The sequence below is a fragment of the Dromiciops gliroides genome, chromosome 1 (assembly GCF_019393635.1).
Source record: "Dromiciops gliroides isolate mDroGli1 chromosome 1, mDroGli1.pri, whole genome shotgun sequence".
Classification (NCBI taxonomy): Eukaryota; Metazoa; Chordata; class Mammalia; order Microbiotheria; family Microbiotheriidae; genus Dromiciops; species Dromiciops gliroides.
In genome coordinates this window covers 218,800,979-218,820,520 of record NC_057861.1, presented here as the reverse complement: position 1 = coordinate 218,820,520, position 19,542 = coordinate 218,800,979, and the positions used below count along the sequence as shown (strand labels likewise).

The window sequence follows — 19,542 nt, the reverse complement described above, 5'->3', positions numbered from 1 at the left end:
AGGGTCACACAGCTGGTAAGTGTCAAGTGTCTGAGGTCGGATTTGAACTCAGGTCCTCCTGAATCCAGGGCCAGTGCTTTATCCACTGCGCCACCTAGCCGCCCCCGGGGATAGAGCTTTTATTAGTATTAGTTTTATAAGTCCCCCCCCCCACTCAACTCTAGAGTTCTATGAAGCTATTACCATTCATGTACAGGTGTCTTTTTTTTTTGCAGGTGCAAATAATACACAGGTTTTCCCTATCATTAGAGGCAAGGCAATCAAAGATGTTTTTAAACAGAAAGTAAATCTCCATAGCACCAACCTAGGCCTGGGAAGTGTATAGGACCAAAAAAGAAAAGGCTGCCCCTGTGTGACTGTGTTAGTACTATTTCCTCAGAAATTTATGGAAGCCAAGTGCGACTGAGAAATGAGCAAATTGTACTACCCTGTGGGGTTTGCAGAAAGGACTTCGATACAGACTGTGGCCAGGTGGAGGATGCATGTTTCCTTGATGCCTCCAGACAGGCTCAATCACCAAATCAATTTTTCATGACTCAGAGGAAAAAACTCAGGACTGACTGTCTTTATTCATGTCCTCTCTTTACAGAGTGCAAATTCACCTGCACCAGTGGTAAATGCTTGTATCTTGGCTCCTTGGTCTGTAACCAACAGAACGATTGTGGGGATAACAGTGATGAAGAGAATTGTCTGCTGGTAACCGAACATCCTCCTCCTGGTATCTTCAACTGTAAGTGCTTCCTTCTTTCTGAATTTGTTCGGTGCACCTTGGTGAGATTGATTGTGAGGGCGTTTGGAGAGATTGGAGATAGTGAGTGATGAGCCAGCACATTGAAGGAATGGTGCTTTAAGGTAACAGGAAGTGATTTGTGTCTTTGGAGAGTAAGTGATTTTCTTGGTGATGGTATTAAAAAGGTGAAATTCTGTTTTCAGAGATGGTCAGTGGCACTGTGTCTTATAGCAGACTTTCAGAATTTATCCGGGAAACTTTTGGGTAAATTTCGTTTTAATTTCTAGTTCTTTCAAAAGCAATTATTTGTAGATTCGTTGTTTTTTCATGCCAGCCCTTCAGAAATTATAAATAGCATTATTTGCAAAGAATCTGTAAATAGTCAAAGCAAATAATGATGTTCCTAAAACTCCATACATTTCAGTGGATTAAATAGTATACCAGATAATTTTGAAAACTCCACAAATCAGCAAACTTGTAACAAGAGGCGGAATGAATAGTGATTTTTCTGTTTGTAAGAAAGACAATGAATGAGGCCTTCTTGGCTTGTGATTCCTTCTCCCTGTTTCATCCCATTGGGCCATTAAGCATTTTTTGAAGATGAAAACAGTGGCCACAGCCTAAGGTTCTTTAATTCCATATGAAGAGAAGGAGAAAGAAGACATTTTTGAAACATAGCTAAAAATCTCTAAGGATTTTAGAAAGAATGATTACATTGTTCTCTGTGTTTCCTTATTTCAAATGACTTGGCCTTTGGGATGAGAATCTTTTTGAAATGCATGTTCCAAGAATACCATATATATCACTAAGTCTTTTCACATGATTTTCATTTTGAAATAAATTCATGCTGTACTTGGAGTTTTCCCTAATTTAAACTTGCCTATTGATATTATTTGGAGAAGTGACACTGGAGACAGAACTTTCTTTGGTTTTGCTACTGAAATTACATATTAATGCTACCAATGACAAAAAAGAAGAGGCAAAAAAGTTACTGTGTAGTACATTGTAAATTTACTTGGGGCTTTAAAAAATTCAGAAAAATCTATACAGTTTAAAGCACCTTATTTATGATTCATATGTAAGAGCATTATTGTTGGGCATATGAGTCCCCAAATGTATTTATTACATGCATTTGTATTTCTTCATATTGGGTTTTCTCAAAGTGGGACACATCTCTGTCATTTGAAAAGTTTATTTAATGTTGCTTATATGTTTTCTTAGTGTATGGTCAGACTTTCTGGTTGTTTCTATTCTTTATGATGGGCTTTTGTAATGTATTGAGGGTAAAATCAGTATGACGTGTTTATCAGGTGCCAAGCACTGTGTTAAGTGCTGAGAATACAAGATAGAAAAATAGAGTCCCCTGCTCTCCAGTAGCTCAAACTCCCTTAATTGGGGGAGGTAACACAAAATAATCCAGCTGTTGGGAGAATGTCACAGCCCAGAAATCCTAATGTTACAGTGACAGGATGAATGGCAAGGTCCAGGACCTTTTATGTTGCATCATGACACTAGATGATAGTGCCCAGTGTTATTGAAGGCACAGATGCAGGGTTGATGGTGAGGCCTGGAGGACATTAATTCAGAGTGGTTTGGTTTGTGTTATGGTGAAAGAGCTTGCCCTATTCCAACATGGATCATGGAAGATCCACCCAGTAATCTAGGGAGCTACATCTGCTTCTTCTGTATAACCAGGAAGATATTGATGGTAGAGATGAACTTATATTATAGTATGTGTCTTGAGGTCATTGAAAATACTATCTCAACTCAATGAAGTCTGACAACCCCTTATTTATTTTTTAGTCGAGCTCATAATCCATTTGTAACACGTACAATAGAAATGTATTTGTAGTGTGTTTTAACAAACACACACATATAGAGATGTGGGTCTGTGATTTCATTGATGTAGGGAATTCACAGATGAGGACACTCCCTCGACAAATGAAGGTCAGCATGTTCTCTGCACCTTATAGGAGTTGATGAAATCATTGAGTAGTTTTGTATCTTGTCCAGGGTCATGTAGCCAGTTCTTGTCAGAGGTGGGATGTTAATTCAGGCCTTCTTAACTCTGCAGTAACTGCCTGTCTAGTTGCATGTTACTGACTGAGTAACTGCCTTTTTCATCTACTCCCCTTGTGGATATTTAGAATAATTTCTTTTGCAATTGCTATGGATTTCACTGTGGAGGCTTTGAAATATTCAGAGGATCAATGTGACTAGTGCATACTTAGTATCCTGCTTAAACTCTTTCTTAATAGGAAGGAAGGAGAAAAGCATACTTGGCCATCTGTTATTTTAAATTATATTTCAAATAGATTTTATTTTAGATGAACATACAATTAATTAAAATGATAATATCACTGTTATCAAACTACAATCTTTTTTATTAGTACATATCCTTTTTTCTTCCTTTTTTCCTCCCTTTTTCCTACATCATTCTTCCTTCTCCATTCTTAGACTACATCCATAGTACATTTTTAAAAGTGCAAAATTTAAATGTCATTTTAGCAATTAAATGAGTCTATTGTAGTTTTTAAATGACAAATGAATTTACCCCCTAGTATTATAGACCCTATAGCCAAATTAATTCAGTTGGGGAATTTTATAGAAAATTTGGCACGTCCAGACCTTGCTATTCCAATCAATGCTAACCAGAACTCTTTCTCTTTTAGGTCACTATATTTCCTCAAGACTAAAATATATAAGCCGTGTTGTGTGGCATTTCTAGTGCTTCACAGGGTTATCTTCAGCCTCCTTTTCCAGATTTATTTCCTGTTCCTTCCCTTTTTGCATTCTATATTCCAGTCAGACCAGCCATACATTTTCATTCCAATTCACCCCCTTCCTCCAAGCCTTCATACACGTGGTTCCCCCACGTCTGGAATGCTCTCCCCTCACCTGCACCACTTAGAATTCCTAACTCCCTTCAAGTTTCATTTCATGTTCTTCCTCCTCAACACTCCAACCATTAGTGTTCTCCCCACACTCCCAGCAATTACTGTTTTGTACTTACCTATATATGGTCATGAAGTGGAATGAGAGCAAGGATTACTTCAGGCTTTGTCTTGCTATCTCCAGCACCTGGCATAATACTTGGCACTTCAAGGGATACTTGCTGAATACTTATGAAACCAAGAGAAAACACTGATTGTGGCTTACTTTTTTTTAGTAGATTGTGCAAGGTGACCTCTAAAGGGCCTTCCAACTTTAAGATTAGGAAATTCTAGGAAACCAGCATCGTATAGGTAGCAATTTATGATGTCCCAGTGTGGTACAGGGAACTTTTCTTGGTAGTTGAATTATTGTTTTGGAAACTGTGATTTATTTTTGTTATGACTAAATTTTAGGGCTTCTTTTTGTATAACAAGAATTTTCTAAGACAAACATATCCAAAAAGGAATTGACCTGGAGATTGTTGATTACATTCTTCCTATTTTTTTTCCCTGATAGTGTTTTAATGGAATGTAATTAAAGTCAGTTGCTTGTCATTTGAAGCCAGTCGTCTCTAAGCCGGTCAGCCTTTCCATATCCACTGGCTTTCCGAAAGTATGTTTTGTTCTTCCCAGGCCTAGTAACCAACAGAAACTGTGGTTTGGTGAGTTCTGTGGTCCTTACCAATCAATGCCTTGAGGACCAAGGAAGAGGTTTCAGCTGGGATATTCTTGGACAAGCTATGGGGTAAGGGTGGGGAAAGAATGTTAATTTGAGCAATCTAATGAGTCATTGGCCAGGGGTGTCACTGAATCTCCCCAGGCCTCAGCTTCCTTATCTGTAAAAATGCGGGGGTTGGATTAGATGTCACCTGTTAGCCCTTTTGTTTTCTTTTTTTTTTTTTTTTTAGTGAGGCAATTGGGGTTAAGTGACTTGCCCAGGGTCACACAGCTAGTAAGTGTTAAGTGTCTGAGGCCGGATTTGAACTCAGGTCCTCCTGACTCCAGGGCCAGTGCTCTATCTACTGCACCACCTAGCTGCCCCCCCCCCCCCCGTTAGCCCTTTTTGCTCTAGATTTATGATGCTATGAGGTCGCAATGTCAAAACCTCAAAGTAAGTAGCTGGGATTGATTTTAGGTACGGAAACTGAACGAATCAGAGGAAAATAGCATTGTTCAAAAAGGAAACTAGATCTAAAATTAGGAGTGCCATCAAGGTCTGTGGGAGGCATGGTTATGGGTTCAGGAGTCAAAGGTTAGGTTCTTTAGGTAATAAAATAATTTTCAAAATTTGGAGAATTCAAATTTGTGACCTCTTGTACTATATATTGAGAATTAGAGTTTGTGACTCTCACTGTTCTTTGGATTCATGTAAAATTAAGCCTGGCCAGGCCACATAATCCAGCTACCTCTGAATACCCTTCATAGGAGAGCTCTTGGTACTGATGCTACCATTTTCATTATTTTCCATAGCAACCAGGGACTCCACACAGGGGCAGAGTCTGTTACTTGAGGGTCACTTTAATTTCTGAATTTCTCATAAATGATTTGCTCTTTGAGCTATGAGACCCTTTGAAAGTGTCAGTTCTGCTTAGGTTGAGGATTTAGGCTGCCTGCAACTGTGCCTGCTTGTTGATAAATAGGTGGATCAGTCATTTCAGTTTTGTGAAAATGTGCATGGCCAAGAACTGAAAATTAAACTTTGGCATTGATTTAATATGAGATGAATATTCTCTTCCATTCCTTCCCTTCTCTGCCCTCTCCCCATGAACTCCACCAGGTAAGGTTACAGAACAAAGCAGGATTCACTTAACAAGCTGTGGCTGTGTCACAAGCTTTATGCATTTGTAGCAAACGTGCCTTCTTTGATAAAATAACATGGCATTTTGAATGAATGTACAAACTCATTTGGGGTAACAGATGGACAGTATGCATTTCATGTTGGATTAGTTATAATAACAATATTCCCCTTTCTTGCCACTTTTATTTTCTTTTTTCTCAGTTTCATGTAAAAACAATTTTTAGAGTTTGTTTTTAATTTTTTTTGAGCTCTAAATTCTCTCCCTCCCTCCCAACCTCTTTCCACTACTCTCTCCCTGACAAGGCAAGCAATTTGCTATAGATTATATATGTGCAGCCATGTAAAACATTTTCATATTAGCCATGTTGCAAAAGAAAATAGGCCAAAAACCCAAAGTTTAAAAACATATGCTTTGTTTTTTATTCAGACTACCTCAGTGTTTTCTTTGGAGGTGTATAGCATTTTTCATCATAAGTCCTTTGGAATCATCTTGGCTCATTGTATTGTTGAGAATAGCTAGGTCATTCCCAGTTGATCATATCAGAGTATTGCTATTACTGCGTACCATATTCTCCTGGTTCTGTTCACTTCACTTTCCATCAGTTCAATATAAATCTTCCCAAGTTTTTCTAAAAGCATCCTGCTCATCATTTCTTATTGGCACAGTCATACTCCATTACAATCATATGCCACAGCTTGTTCAGCTATTTCCCAATTGATGGGCATCCCCTCAATTTCCAATTCTTTGCCACAATGAAGAGAGTAGCTATAAATATGTTTCTACAGATAGTTCCTTTTCCTTTTCCTTTGATCTCTTTGGGATACAGACCTAGTAATAGTATTTCTGGGTCAAAAGCTATGCATTGTTTAATAGCCCTTTGGATATAGTTCTAAATTGCTCTCCACAATGGTTGGATCAGTTCACCACTCCAACAATGCATTAGTGTTCCAATTTTTCTATATTTTCATCAACATCTGTTATTTTCCTTTTCTGTTATATTAGCCAATCTGATAGGTATGAGGTGGTACCTCAGAGTTGTTTTAATTTGCATTTCTCTAATCAATAGTGATTTAGAGCATTTTTTCATATGACTAGGGATAGCTTTGATTTCTTCTGAAAATTTCCTCTTCATATCTTTTGACTATTTTTCAATTGGGGAATGACTAATTTGACTAATATATGACTAATATATCTCCTGGCTAGTATTTTATTTAAAATTTTAAAATCGGGGCAGCTAGGTGGCGCAGTGGATAGAGCACCGGCCCTGGAGTCAGGAGTACCTGAGTTCAAATCCGGCCTCAGACACTTGACACTTACTGGCTGTGTGACCCTGGGCAAGTCACTTGACCCCAATTGCCTCACTAAAAAAAAAAAATTTTAAATCAATATTTATTAGAGGAATTGTAGTTTTCTTTCTCTGTTTTTGCTCTTCCTGGTTTAGGTATCAGGATTATATTTGTGTCATAAAGGGAATTTGGTAGGACTCCTTCTTGGTCTATTTTCCAAAATAATTTATATAGTATTGAAGTTAATTGTTCTTTAAATGTTTGGTAAAATTCACTTGTGAATCCATTTGATCCTGGTGATTTTTTCTTAGGGATCTCATTGATGGCTTGTTGAATTTCTTTTTCTAAGTCAGGGTTTTTTAAATATTGTATTTTCTCTTCTGTTAACCTGGGCAGTTTTTTTGGTAAATATTCATCCATTTCACTTAGATTGTCAGTTTTACTGGAGTATAATTGAGCAAAATGACTCTGTTTTTAAAAATTTCCATAAAAGTATTTTATTGTTTTCCAGTTATCTGTAGAGATAGTTTTCAACATTTGTTTTTATAAGATTTCTAGTTTCAAATTTTTCTCCCTCTCTCCCCCCATCCCAACACAGCAACCAATCTGATATAGGTTGTGTATGTGTATGTGTATATATATATATATATATATATATATATATACACAATCACATTAAACATATTTCTACGTTAGTCATGCTGTGAAAGAAGAATCAGATCAAAAAGGAAAAACCTCAAAAAAGAAAAAGAAAAACAAAATAGAAATAGTATGGTTCAATCTGCATCTAGATTCCATAGTTGTTTTTTTCTGGATTTGGAGATAATTTTCCATCATGAGTCCTTTGGAACTATCTTGAACCATTGTATTGCTGAGAAGAGTCAAGTCTATCACAGTTGATCAACACACAATGTTGTTGATACTATGTACAATGTTCTCCTGGTTCTGCTCATCTCACTCAGCATCAGTTCATGTGAGCAAAATAACTCTTAGATTGCTTTAATTTCTAAAGTTCATTGGTGATAAATACACCTTTTTCATTTTTATACTTGTAATTTTGTTTTCTTCTTTTTAAAAATCTAATTAACCAATGGTTTATCTATTTTATTGTTTTTTTTACATAAAATCAATTCCTAGTTTTATTTATTTATTAGTTTAATGGTTCCATTAAATTTTATTAATCTCCCAGTTGATTTTTAAGGATTTCCTATTTGGTGTTTAATTGGCAATTTTTAATTTGTTCTTTTTCTAGGTTCTTTTTTAGTTGCATATCTAATTCATGGATCTGTTCTTTCTCTGTTTTACTGATGTAAACATTTAGAGACATAAATTTCCCCATAAATACTATTGGATATATCCCATAAATTTTGGTATGTTGTCCCATTGGTGTCATTCTCTTTAATGAAATTGTTTCTATAGTTTTCTTTGACTCACTTATTCTTTAGAATTAGAATATTTTCTAATTAATTTTTAATTCATGAATTTTTATCTGAAAAGGATGCATTTAATATTTGTGCCTTTCTTTATTTGGTTTTGCAGTTCTTATGTCCTAATAGTTAATTTTTTGTGAAGGTGCCATATATAGCTGAAAAAAGGTATATTCTTTTTTATTTTCATTCAGTTTTCTCCAGAGATCTATCATATCGAACTTTTCTAAAATTCTACTGAACTCCTTTATTTCTTTCTTGTTCATTGTTTGGTTAGATTTATCTAGTTCTGAGAGGTGATAGTTGAGGTTTCCCACTAGTTTAATTGTGCTATCTATTTCATCCTGTAACTCATTTAACTTCTTCTTTAAGAATTTGGATGTAGGGGGTGGCTAGGTGGCACAGTGGATAAAGCACCGGCCCTTGATTCAGGAGTACCTGAGTTCAAATCCAGCCACAGACACTTGACACTAGACACTAGCTGTGTGACCCTGGACAAGTCACGTAACCTTCATTGCCTCACTAAAAAAGGGGAAAAAAAGAATTTGGATGTTATACCATTTGATGGGTATGTTTTTAGTACTGACATTACTTCATTATAATTTCAATGTAGAAGCTGCTAAATCTTGTGTTATCCTGACTGTGGCACCATGATATTTAAATTTTTCTGTCTGGTTGCTTGAAACATTTTTTATTTGACCTGGGAATTCTGGAATATTGCTATAATATTCTCAGGAGTTTCAATTTTGGGATTTCTTTCAGGAGGAGATTGGTGGATTATTTTCATTTCTATTTTACGCTCTTGTTCTAGGATATCAGGGAAGATTTTTAAAAATAAATTTATTGAAATATGGTATCTAGGCTTTTTTAAAATCATGGCTTTCAGGTAGTCTAATAATTCTTAAATTATTTTTCCTGGATCTATTTTTAAATCAATTGTTTTTCCAGTGAGGTGGTTCATATTTTCTCCCATTTTTTTCATTCTTGTGATTTTGTTTTTATTGTTTCTTGATGTCTCATTGAATCAATAGCTGCCACTTGCCCAATTCTAATGTTTAAGGAATTGTTTTCTTCAGTGAATTTTTGTACCTTTTTTTCCATTTGGCCAGTTCTACATTTTAAGGAATTCTTTGCTTCAATGAATTTTCATACCTTTTCTTCCATTTGGCCAGTTCTACTTTTTAAGGAATTTTTTGCTTCAGTGAAGTTTTGTGCCACTTTTTCCATTTGACCAATTCTGCTTTTTAAGGAATTCTTCTCTTCAGTAGACTTTTGGTCCTCTTTTACCATTGCTCAATTCTGGTTTTTAAGGTATTAGTTCCTTCAGTATTTTTTTGTGCCTCTTTTACCAAACTGTTGGCTGTCTTTTCATTATATTCTTGCATCACTCTCATTTTCCTCCACTATTCTTATTTGATTTTTAAAATCCTTTTTGAGTTCTTCCAGGAATTATTTTAGGGCTTGTATCCAACTCATTTTTTCTTTGAGGTTTTGAATGTAGCTGTTTTGATGTCATTGTCTTCTAAGTTTGTGTCTCGATTTTTACTGTCACTATAGTAACTTTCAGTGGTCAGGTTCTTTGTTTACTCATTTCTAGCCTATTTTTTGTCTTTTAACTTTATATTAAAGTTGGACTTTGTTCCCATGGTGGAGCGAGCACTGTCCTAATGTTAAGGTTTTTTGTGCTATTTTCAGAGCTAGTTCTGTGGGCCTTGTAAGTTTTTGGTTCTTCCAAGCTGGTATGATCTAAGGAGCAGTATGGTTACTGCTCTCCTGGACTGTGCTCTGGTCTATCCACAAGCACTCTTTTTTTCTCCTGGAACTGTAACCAGGGACCCTACTCCCCTGTGGCCACAAATGCTATTTCTTATTATGTCCTTGGAAATGTGATTCTGGCCCCTGTTCCCTTGTGAGCAACCACAAACTCTCTTCTCTACTCATTAAGTATGACCAGGGCTTCTGTTCCTTTGGAACCTCAACAATGCTTATGCTTGTCTTTACTCTGAGACTGCAATCTAGAACTGTGTATAGGCAGTGTGTGAGAATCCTGTATCCAGTACCAGCAAGGGGTCCCCTGTAATCTTCTTCTGATTAATTATCTGACCTGCCTTGACCATCTGTGGGTTATGAGTTTCTAAAGCTGTTATTACTGCTGCTCCATCTACCTCCAAGGCTTGCTGCTGGTTTTCTGGGTTGTGGCCTGTGCTGCACAGTACTCCAGGCTAGACCACAAGCCCAGTAAGACAGACCTTTCCTGTTGACCCTTTAAGTTGTATTGGGGTGAAAAATTATTTTATCCCAACCTTTTGTTGGGTCTGCTGCTACAGAATTCTATTTGAGACATTATTTTAAAGTTGTTTGGAGGGGAATTTGGGAGAGCTCAGGTAGTCCCTTCATTTACTCTGCAATCTTGGCTCTACCTTCTATATTAAATCTTAAATGTCACAGAAATTACTAAATTTAAGTGTCATACTTTAGAGGAAGAATCTATGTTTTACTTTTCCTCCTATAACAGCAAGTGAAAGAATTCTACTGTCCTCTTGGAACAAGAGAGAGGACTGATTAGTTAACTTTGTCCATTTTATTACTAACTAGAGAGAATATCTATCTCTATGTCATTTTATTTTACTTAGCACAAGCCAAGGTAGGAATTTTATAGCTTTCCAGATGAGCTAGAATCAATTTTCTCTGTGTTGTTGGCTTTAGATATATGCACTATAGCTCAGATATCTTTTTCAACTACATCTTACTCTTTCATTTGATATTTGCAAAGTTTAACATGAATTAAAGTGGATAATTTAAAAAAAAGTTCATGCCTGATGTTGCCATTCTTACCTCCTCCTTTCCCCTTAGGAATATCATCTTGACTGAGACAAAGCTCTTGTGTTCTCTCACCTATTTATTTTCTTTACTAAAATGTTCAGGTTTGCCTACTTATAATTAGGAAAATCTCTTGTTTTTCTTTAGTTCACTGAGGCTGGTTTAATATGCTATTGGACCAGAAGGCATATTTGTATGGATGGATGGCTTTGGACTAACCTGCCTTTGAATTGACTTCATTAAAAAAGGAGTCTCATTTTATGCATCTCTCTGTGGAAGTGGAAGAATTCCATCAGGTTCAGATGACAGCTCTTTATAAGCACCCCGCCCCCAAACCAAATTCAGATGTTTCCTGTTGAGCTCTTTTTTGAGTTGATATTAAGTCCATATTGTAGACACTGTTCAGTAGTACATGCCATGGACAGGTACAAAGCAGTATTAGATAGTTCTTGTCTAGATAAGGCATATAGCAATAAGGAAATGACAATATAAGAGGATATCTGCAGTATAACAAGATGGTATGAGCAAGTGCCCATTTTTCTGGATTTCAGGGGAGGAGATTACTGTAGGCTGAATTGAGTAGAGAAAAAAGTCTTCTTGGAGTAGGTGAGACTTGAGCTTGACCTGGTGAGGTCAAGTTAGGACAACAATGGGGTGATGAAAATGAGAGAAAGTGAATAGAAAATCTCATCTGGGGCAAAATCATATAGGCTTAAAAAGTTGGCTGGATCAGTAAAGATATGAGCAGTCACAATTATTGTGCATCTCTTAAATAGTAAGAAAATAAAATGATAGTTGGTATGTCGTGTTGGAAGATAGGCACAGTTCCCATCTTTTACTGTGTCTTAACTCTTTTCTCATAGCAGAGCTAGCCATCTTTCATTTAATGGTCTTGTTTCCTTGCCATTACTGTTAAGCTGGAATCTTTCCTATTACCCTGTTATTTCCAAGGCCTTTTGCTAGATCTCTGTGAGGAGAGAGAGCACAGTTTCTCTGATTTTTCCAAAGAAACAATTTAGTAGTTTATGTGACTCTCTAGGACTATGTACTTTGAAAAGCTTGGCAGTACTAGGTCTTTCTTAAGTAATCATTACTAAGGTATTTGTACCACTTGGCCTTAAGAGTAACCCAGCAGTTGAAAATAAGCCAACAGTCACTTGGAATGACTTTTCACTTTCCACTTCAGGGGCATCTCCAGTTAACTAAAAGGGTTCATCTTTGGGGAAACAGTCAGAGTTGGGCAGACTCTCACTGTATAGTGAACTGCTCTTTACCCTGTATCTGACTCCATAAAACTAAAGCATCAAAGGTTCTGTGCCTAGTGATGACACTGCTAATTAAGCCAACTGGTTAATTTGGTATTTTTGAAGAAAATTCTTTTGCCCCAAGGTTATTTGGTTGATATACTCCTAGATCCCTTTCCACTCTTCCCTTGCCCACTTTAAGGGTTACCTATTTATAAACCATAGGCACTGGGAAAGCTTAGGTCTATGAGTGATTGAAAAATAATTTCCTTCATGTGGTTCTGTTGTCCAAGAATTGGATTATAAAGGTATATGTTTTAGTCCTGGCAGCCTGAACAGCAAACCACTGGATGATCATGGATGAGAAAAATAAAACATAAATTTTATCTGTCAATTTAGGATCAGGGGATTAAGTGATAGGAATGAGACTTAGATGTCAGACAGTCTAACTCAAACATAATACAGTTGAGGTAATAAGGTCAAAGAGGTGCATGTCAGTTACAATGTAAGTTTGGATACCCATGCCTTTAAAAACATGATAATTATATTTTGAAGGGCTAGACCATATAAGCTGTAGCAAAGAAGTTAGTTGATTATATAAGTGGTAACCAACTCTGCATGCTAGTCCAGTACCCAATTTTAAATGAATTTAATACAGATACTCTCTGAGTAACAAACATATACATACCCACATATACACATGAACACATCTATATCTATGACTATACATATATAATTATGAGTGATTGGTTAGCACCATATAATTGTAAGGGCCAAATTTATTATGGGGAGAGTTAATTGGGTGGCTCACCAATATTGGGGTTCAGAAAATAATGAGACCTCTAGGTCCAAAGTTTCCTCCCTCCCAAACTACCTTTTTTAGTTATTTCTCCCAGACTAATAAGAAAGGAGATTAACATCCTCTTTTCCACAAACAAACCAGGTTTTATTAATGGGAACAAAAGTTACAACAGAGGTGAAGTTAATAAAGCCAGGGACAATGAGAAAGGGAATAGGGAAGAGAAAACGAATAAGCTCCCTGTTTCTAGAAAAGACTGACTCAAACCCCAGACTTGCTTCCAGCTCATCTAGCTCAAAGAGCTGGCCTCACTTCCACAAATGCTGGGGTCCATAGTTTTAATGAGAGTCAGCTGTGTAGTCCCTCTCAGGTACGCTCTGAAGCTCACCAAAAAAAGAGTTCTTCTATGATCAAGCATCCACTTCCTAGTTTCTCTCTCCCTCCCCCAAAGGGGAGGTCCTTCAAGCTGGTTGGTTGAGAGTGGTCTCTCACTGACGTCAGTAGTACACCAACACGTCACTCAAGGCTGGCCAGGTGTGCCCTCCATCCAATCATCCTTAATAGGTTCTTAGTCAGTTTCTCAATCTCACCCAATTCAAACAATACTAAATCAATCAGGTGGGGCCCCTGGGCATCTCCCAAATTCCATTATTTTATCACATAATGGAGGGAGGAAAAACCCTCAAGAAACCTAAAAATTAAGATATATTTCACAAATACCCCTTTACTGTTTCTCTGGGTGGCCAATGGATGCCCCAGCTGAGTTGTACACAAAAGAGGTGGTGGATAAATGTATTTCCAGTGTCCTGAGCAGCAAGTTGGAACTTATAATGCATTCTCCCCACACCCATAGAAATAGTATAGTGGGTTTTTTTCCCTTGAGAGAGGTGGGAGAATATTATTTATTATCCATAATGGAAATTCATGGTTTTGAAAGTTCATATCTTTAGTGTTTGCAGGATACATGGAGAAAAGATACAACAGTATGCTTATATGGTGACCTAGAAAACAAGTATATACTGTGTAAGGAATATTTCCCTTATCACAAGTTATTTCCTCAGTGGTGCACAGAAAGTGATAATCTTGGTTTTCTCCTGCCTTGTGAACTGGACATTGAAAAATGATTCTTGGATCTCAGGCTGCTTTAGGGTTAGGCATCCATTGTAGCTACACTGATTGGTTCCTCAATGTTCTCCTCTGATGGTTGGCTAGTTCTTTCTAGTATAGACCCAAAGTCACCTCAGATGGCCTTTTATATCTCAGAGGTCCAAAGTTGAACTTTTAGTCCTTTTTGGTTTTCCATATAATGGATTTTTAAATTTCCTCTCAGTTTTCGGAAGCTTCTTGCTTATTCTTTGTAGAGGTGCTCTCCTGTTTTTTTTGTTTTTGTTTTTTGGTTTTTTTACAATGGTATTTCAGAACACTTTATATGAATACTAACAACAACTGGAATTTATACAATTCTATAAGAGCTGCACACCACTTTCCATATGCTATCTCAGTTAATCCTTGCAACGATCTAGTAAAATGAGTGCTATTATTATTCCTGTTGTATAAACAAGGAACCTGAGGCATACAGAAGTTAAATGATTTGTCCAGGGACACACACCTAGTAAATGTCTGAGGCTACTTTTGAACTCAGTTATTACTGATTCTAAGTCCAGTGCTCTATCCATCATGCTACCTAGCTGCCTTGTAGACTTGCAGAAGTTTTTAGCCTGAGTTTAAATAAAAGTATTTTGATAACTGTATTTCAAAATAATTGGCGTCTTTTGTAAACCTACTCTGAGGAGGATTCCATAGCCTTCACGAGATTGCCCACAGGGTCCAAGGCACTAAAAAAATTACAATTTACAATTCCGTTAGAGAATGTACAATAAGAGGTTGCAGTTCACACAGGGACAATGATACCACACAGGTGATATTGCCCCAGAATGCTTTTGAGGAGTCTTACCCTTTTTAGTGGTTTCAAATATTTAATTTTAGCTTGCCTTGGTGAAGATTTTTACATCAAACATTGAACTGGACCACTACTCAGTGCTTTGTACATGCTCTGGACAAAGTCTTGAAAAATACTAATGGAGGAAGGAGGGTGGGGAAATTGGGGCAAAACAATTATTGACTTGTGTGAAAATGATCCAAGATAGTATTAAGAACATGATCAAAATATGTATCTTTCTTGTCTCAGGGAACTTATGTCCTTATCAGGTTACAGAGTTGTCAGTGGCAACTGACACTTTTGTGTGGGTAGGTTGATGCCAAGTAGAGTTTGCAACATGGTTTGGGCTTTTTATTGTCGTTTTGGGGTTTTGAGGTGAAAGATTGTGTTTTGCTTTTTTTTCCTCCCTTCTTTTGTTTGTTGCTTCGAACTGTTTTCCTGGTAAATTAGAAGCTGTAGGGTCTTTCACAGTAATTCTGCCTTTAGAAATGAACAAAGGAAAAGAATAAATAGCAGAAAGTTTCAATAAACCTTAGGCATTGCTTCCACCTACCGAGATACTACATTTACGTAGATAAAAAACAACCTCGTGGATTTACATTTTGATTCTGTTTCTGCTTTCATGTGTGCTGGGCTGTCCCACTTCAGGTGAAATTTATCCAGTTCTTTAAATATTTAGTAGTCTAGCGTGGATGTTAATGAAAGTCTGGCACTGCTATTTTGAGAATTGCAACAATGATAGTAATTTTCAGTGTCAGATTACTGCTTCGCAAAGGGAAAGAGGACGGGAGGAGGAGGAGGGAAAAATTGTTTCAGTTCTAATAGAGTTTGCCATCAGCCAGGCTGTGCCAGACAGATGGATCATGAATACTGTCTAGACGCTCTCTGCCTGAGTGAAGCTGTGGTCTCTAAGGACAAGCAATGAGACGCTGGCTTAAGTAACTGGGAAAAGTCAGGGCAAGCTCTCCCCTAATCAGATAGCAATCAATGCAGATCCTGCTTCCTGGGGGAGACACAAGGGGTGGATTGGGGAGATTGTATAGGGAGGGAAGTGTTAAGAGGAAAAAAAAGGCCCTCTGTTACTGATAATAGGTCAATATCAATTTCAGCTAAAACTTGACTATTATTAGGCATTAGAGAAAGAGTGAAGGGAGGGTGGTTGTAGTATGATAACACTATTGATTCCAGCTGTACACTTCTACAAATTGCAGAATGATTTAATTCGAGATTATGGTACTTGGAAGGGATGGGGAAGAAGTAGGGTAAAGAGGAAGGAAATTGTCATGTGGCATTTAAATGAGAATGTAAACCTATTGAATGACCAGAATATGTTCTGCATAGTGATAAGCACAGCAGCTATACTAGGTGGAAAATGCCTTGCCTAGGATACTCATTTCCAGGATCCCCTCCACCCCCCCCCCCCCCGCACTTTGGGAGCATTCACTTAGTTTGCTTTATTTTCTCCTGTTGAAAATTTTCAGAAGTCAGACTTCCATTTCAGCCCGCTCTGCCTATACTCTTCTTGAGATAGGAGTCACTGCAATGATTTGGATACAACTTTTGTAGGATCCTTGCTTGTTGTGGCCTGAAGACCATTTTTATCATTCTTAGAGGTCATTTTTTACTAGGATCCAGTAACTTATAAGTAAGACATGGAACTCAGGATGAGCCCTAGCCCCTATTTACTGTACTCACAACCTAAATTTAACCAAAAGTCAGGGGAAGAGAGGATGTTAGTGTCACCATCAGAATGTAGAGGGAACTTGGTAACTCACTGAAGAGAAAGAATATAATGAGTTGGGATGCTTGTAATTGTGTTCAGCAAGTCTGAGATGAATGATTCTATGACTGCCAAAAAAGAAAAAAAAAAAGAAAAAAAGACTTCTTTGACTGAACGGTCATTAGTTGTGTCACTCTATTTTGCTTTTATTTAAAAAGTGATATGTCAACTGCATGCAATATTGCTGGGAAGCACCTATCATTAAATAACAGCTAAACTAAAGCTGGGTTTTAAAGTCATCATATAATTATTGCAAAGGGAGGGTTGACTCCCATGGGGCTTGTACTACTGATATAATCTCTTGTGCATGATACTTGCATTATTTATATCTGAAATTAAACACTGACCTATTCATTTGATTTTTTAAAGTCAGGAATTAAGCAATGCTTTTTTCCAGTCCTCCATGTATTCCCATTATGTCCCAAGAACTACCAATAGAGGGGGGAAATCAATGATCTTTGTCTTTTTAGCTTCCCAGACTGAGAAGGATATAAGGTAAGGTCAGGTATTGCTCTTATTTTTTAAACGAATGTACCACAGTTAGATGAAACAATACTTAGAGGTTTTCACTACTGGTATTGTGTCTAGTCTTGTTTCAAGACTGACACCCTGCCCTTACTAGTTCTGAAAGAGTAGCAAGTCTTAGCAAAATGTATCCCTTTTCTTCAAGCTCTCCACCAAAGCCCCTACCTTTACTTTTGTGGTAGCCATAGCTCTTTCTTTAAAGTAGGGCATAGAACAGCTTGCTACTTAGACTTTAGGAAACATTTATTTTGTATCTGAGAACATTGTATAGTGAATGAGGAAAGATTAGATCTGAGTGGGTACATTCCTTATGAACAAAGGAGAATCGTTATATTATTATATTATATTTAATATACCATTATATTATTATTATTATAAATTATATTTGTTTTGTCCTAATTTTTCACATTACAAATCTTTTTTCTTCCTTCCTTCCTCATTCTCTCCTTCCTCCATTCCTCCCTCTCTCTTTATCTTTCTTCCTCTCTTCATCTTTCTCTTTCTTTTCTTTCTTTTTTCCTTCCTTCTTTCCTCCCTCCCTCCTTTCTCTTTCTTTCTCCTTTCCTTCTTTTCTTTCTTTTAAAATTGTAGGAATACAATACTACCTGCTTCATCTCCTACAAAGATTAAATCATATACTTCCTATTCCTATTGCCCATTGACTGGGAAGGTCTTATGCTGTTTCCTTATTTTTGAGGGAAATTTTCTTTCTGATGCAATTTCCCTTGTTACATGTTTCCTGATCATAAATGTCTACCAAATAATAGCGAAGTACAAAAATGATTTCAGAAATTTCTGTATTGTACCTCTTTTTTTTCTAAAATATTATGGTAGCTGTCATGCTATTGGGGCAAACCATTGTTTCCCAATGACTACAAAAGCACCAGTTGATTTGGAAAGAATTCATTCATACCTAAAGTGCAAGAAACTTTGCTGGGTGCTCAGGATACAAAGACAAAAGGAAAAGCCCAGATCACTGAAGTCAGAGAACTTACATGGATGGGGGCAGGGAAGGGAGCAGCAGAATATACCATTTATTACAGATAAATAAAGGCAATATAATATGAGGAGGGAGAGGGAACTAACAATTAGGTGGGTCAGGAAAATTTTTCTTTAGGATAATTTTCCCAGACTGAGCTTTGAATTAAGCTAAGGATTCTAAGGGGAAGAAATGAGGATGGAGTGCGTTTTGGGCATGCAGGACATCTCTTGCAAATACATGGAGAAGGGAGATGGTATGCTGAGTTTGAGGAGAGAAGTTTCACTAGAATGTAGAGTAGATGAAGAGACTTGATGTGAAATAAACCTGGAAAGATAGGCTAGACCCATACTATAGAGGGTTTTAAATGCCTACTAATGGAGACTGTACTAGGCAGCCACTGTAGGTTTTTTCATTGGTGAATAATCAGGTCAAATCTGTGTTTTGAGAGGTTTATTTTGTCAGCTTTGTGAAGGATGGGTCATTTTTTTGTGTGTGAGGCAATTGGGGTTAAGTGACTTGCCCAGGGTCACACAGCTAGTAAGTGTTAAGTGTCTTAGGCTGGATTTGAAGTCAGGTTCTCCTGAATCCAGGGCCGGTGCTCTATCCACTGTGCCACCTAGCTGCCCCAGGATGGGTCATTTTTAGTTTTCAAATCTGTAATTACATGCCTGTCTCCTTAGCATCCCCACAGATCAACAGGGATTCTGAGCTACTTTGGGCCCAGGCTGATTCATTCTGGAGGAACACGGAGTCTCAAGGAAAGACTCCTTGAGTCTAGAATGGTTTGGGTTAGAATCTTCAATGAAGCCCTGCAATATGGCATCCTGCGAATTCATAGGTCACTGGAACCCAGGGAGGTGTATCTAACTAAGCTAAACATTAGGCCTTCATCACTTCCAAGGTCTTTGTGTTTTTTCTGTTGTTTCTTAGTTAACCCTTATTTGCCAAAATAGCATTATTGGCATGATAGAATCTTAAATTCGGAAAGGATCTTCTAGGTGATCTAGTTCAGCTTCCTCATTTTATAGATAATGAAACTGAGACCCAGAAAGATGAGATTGTAGTGATTTAGCAGCAGAGTCAGGTCTAGAATGCAATTCTTTTGATTCCCCATTCGGTATGTTTTCCATTACATCATGATTCCTTCATCACTGCCTCAACTGTGTAATGTGTGTGTGTGTGTGTGTGTGTGTGTGTGTGTGTAAGGTCCACTCTCCTGTCTTCAGGGCATGATAGCTATCCAGAGAGTATTCTTTGCTGAAAAGCTTTTTCTAATGA

The 19,542-nt window shown here is 37.3% G+C and overlaps 1 protein-coding gene across 16 annotated transcripts in view; it reads left to right on the top strand.

Moving 5' to 3' along the window:
- LDLRAD4 (low density lipoprotein receptor class A domain containing 4) overlaps window positions 1-19,542 on the top strand; it is a 638,510-nt gene that overhangs the window by 337,022 nt on the left and 281,946 nt on the right. For all 16 annotated transcript variants that reach the window (XM_044002883.1, XM_044002857.1, XM_044002968.1 and 13 more), the window contains one exon: window positions 590-730. In XM_044002883.1, coding sequence (XP_043858818.1) covers window positions 590-730 — 141 coding nt within the window. The remainder of the gene's footprint in view (window positions 1-589; window positions 731-19,542) is intronic.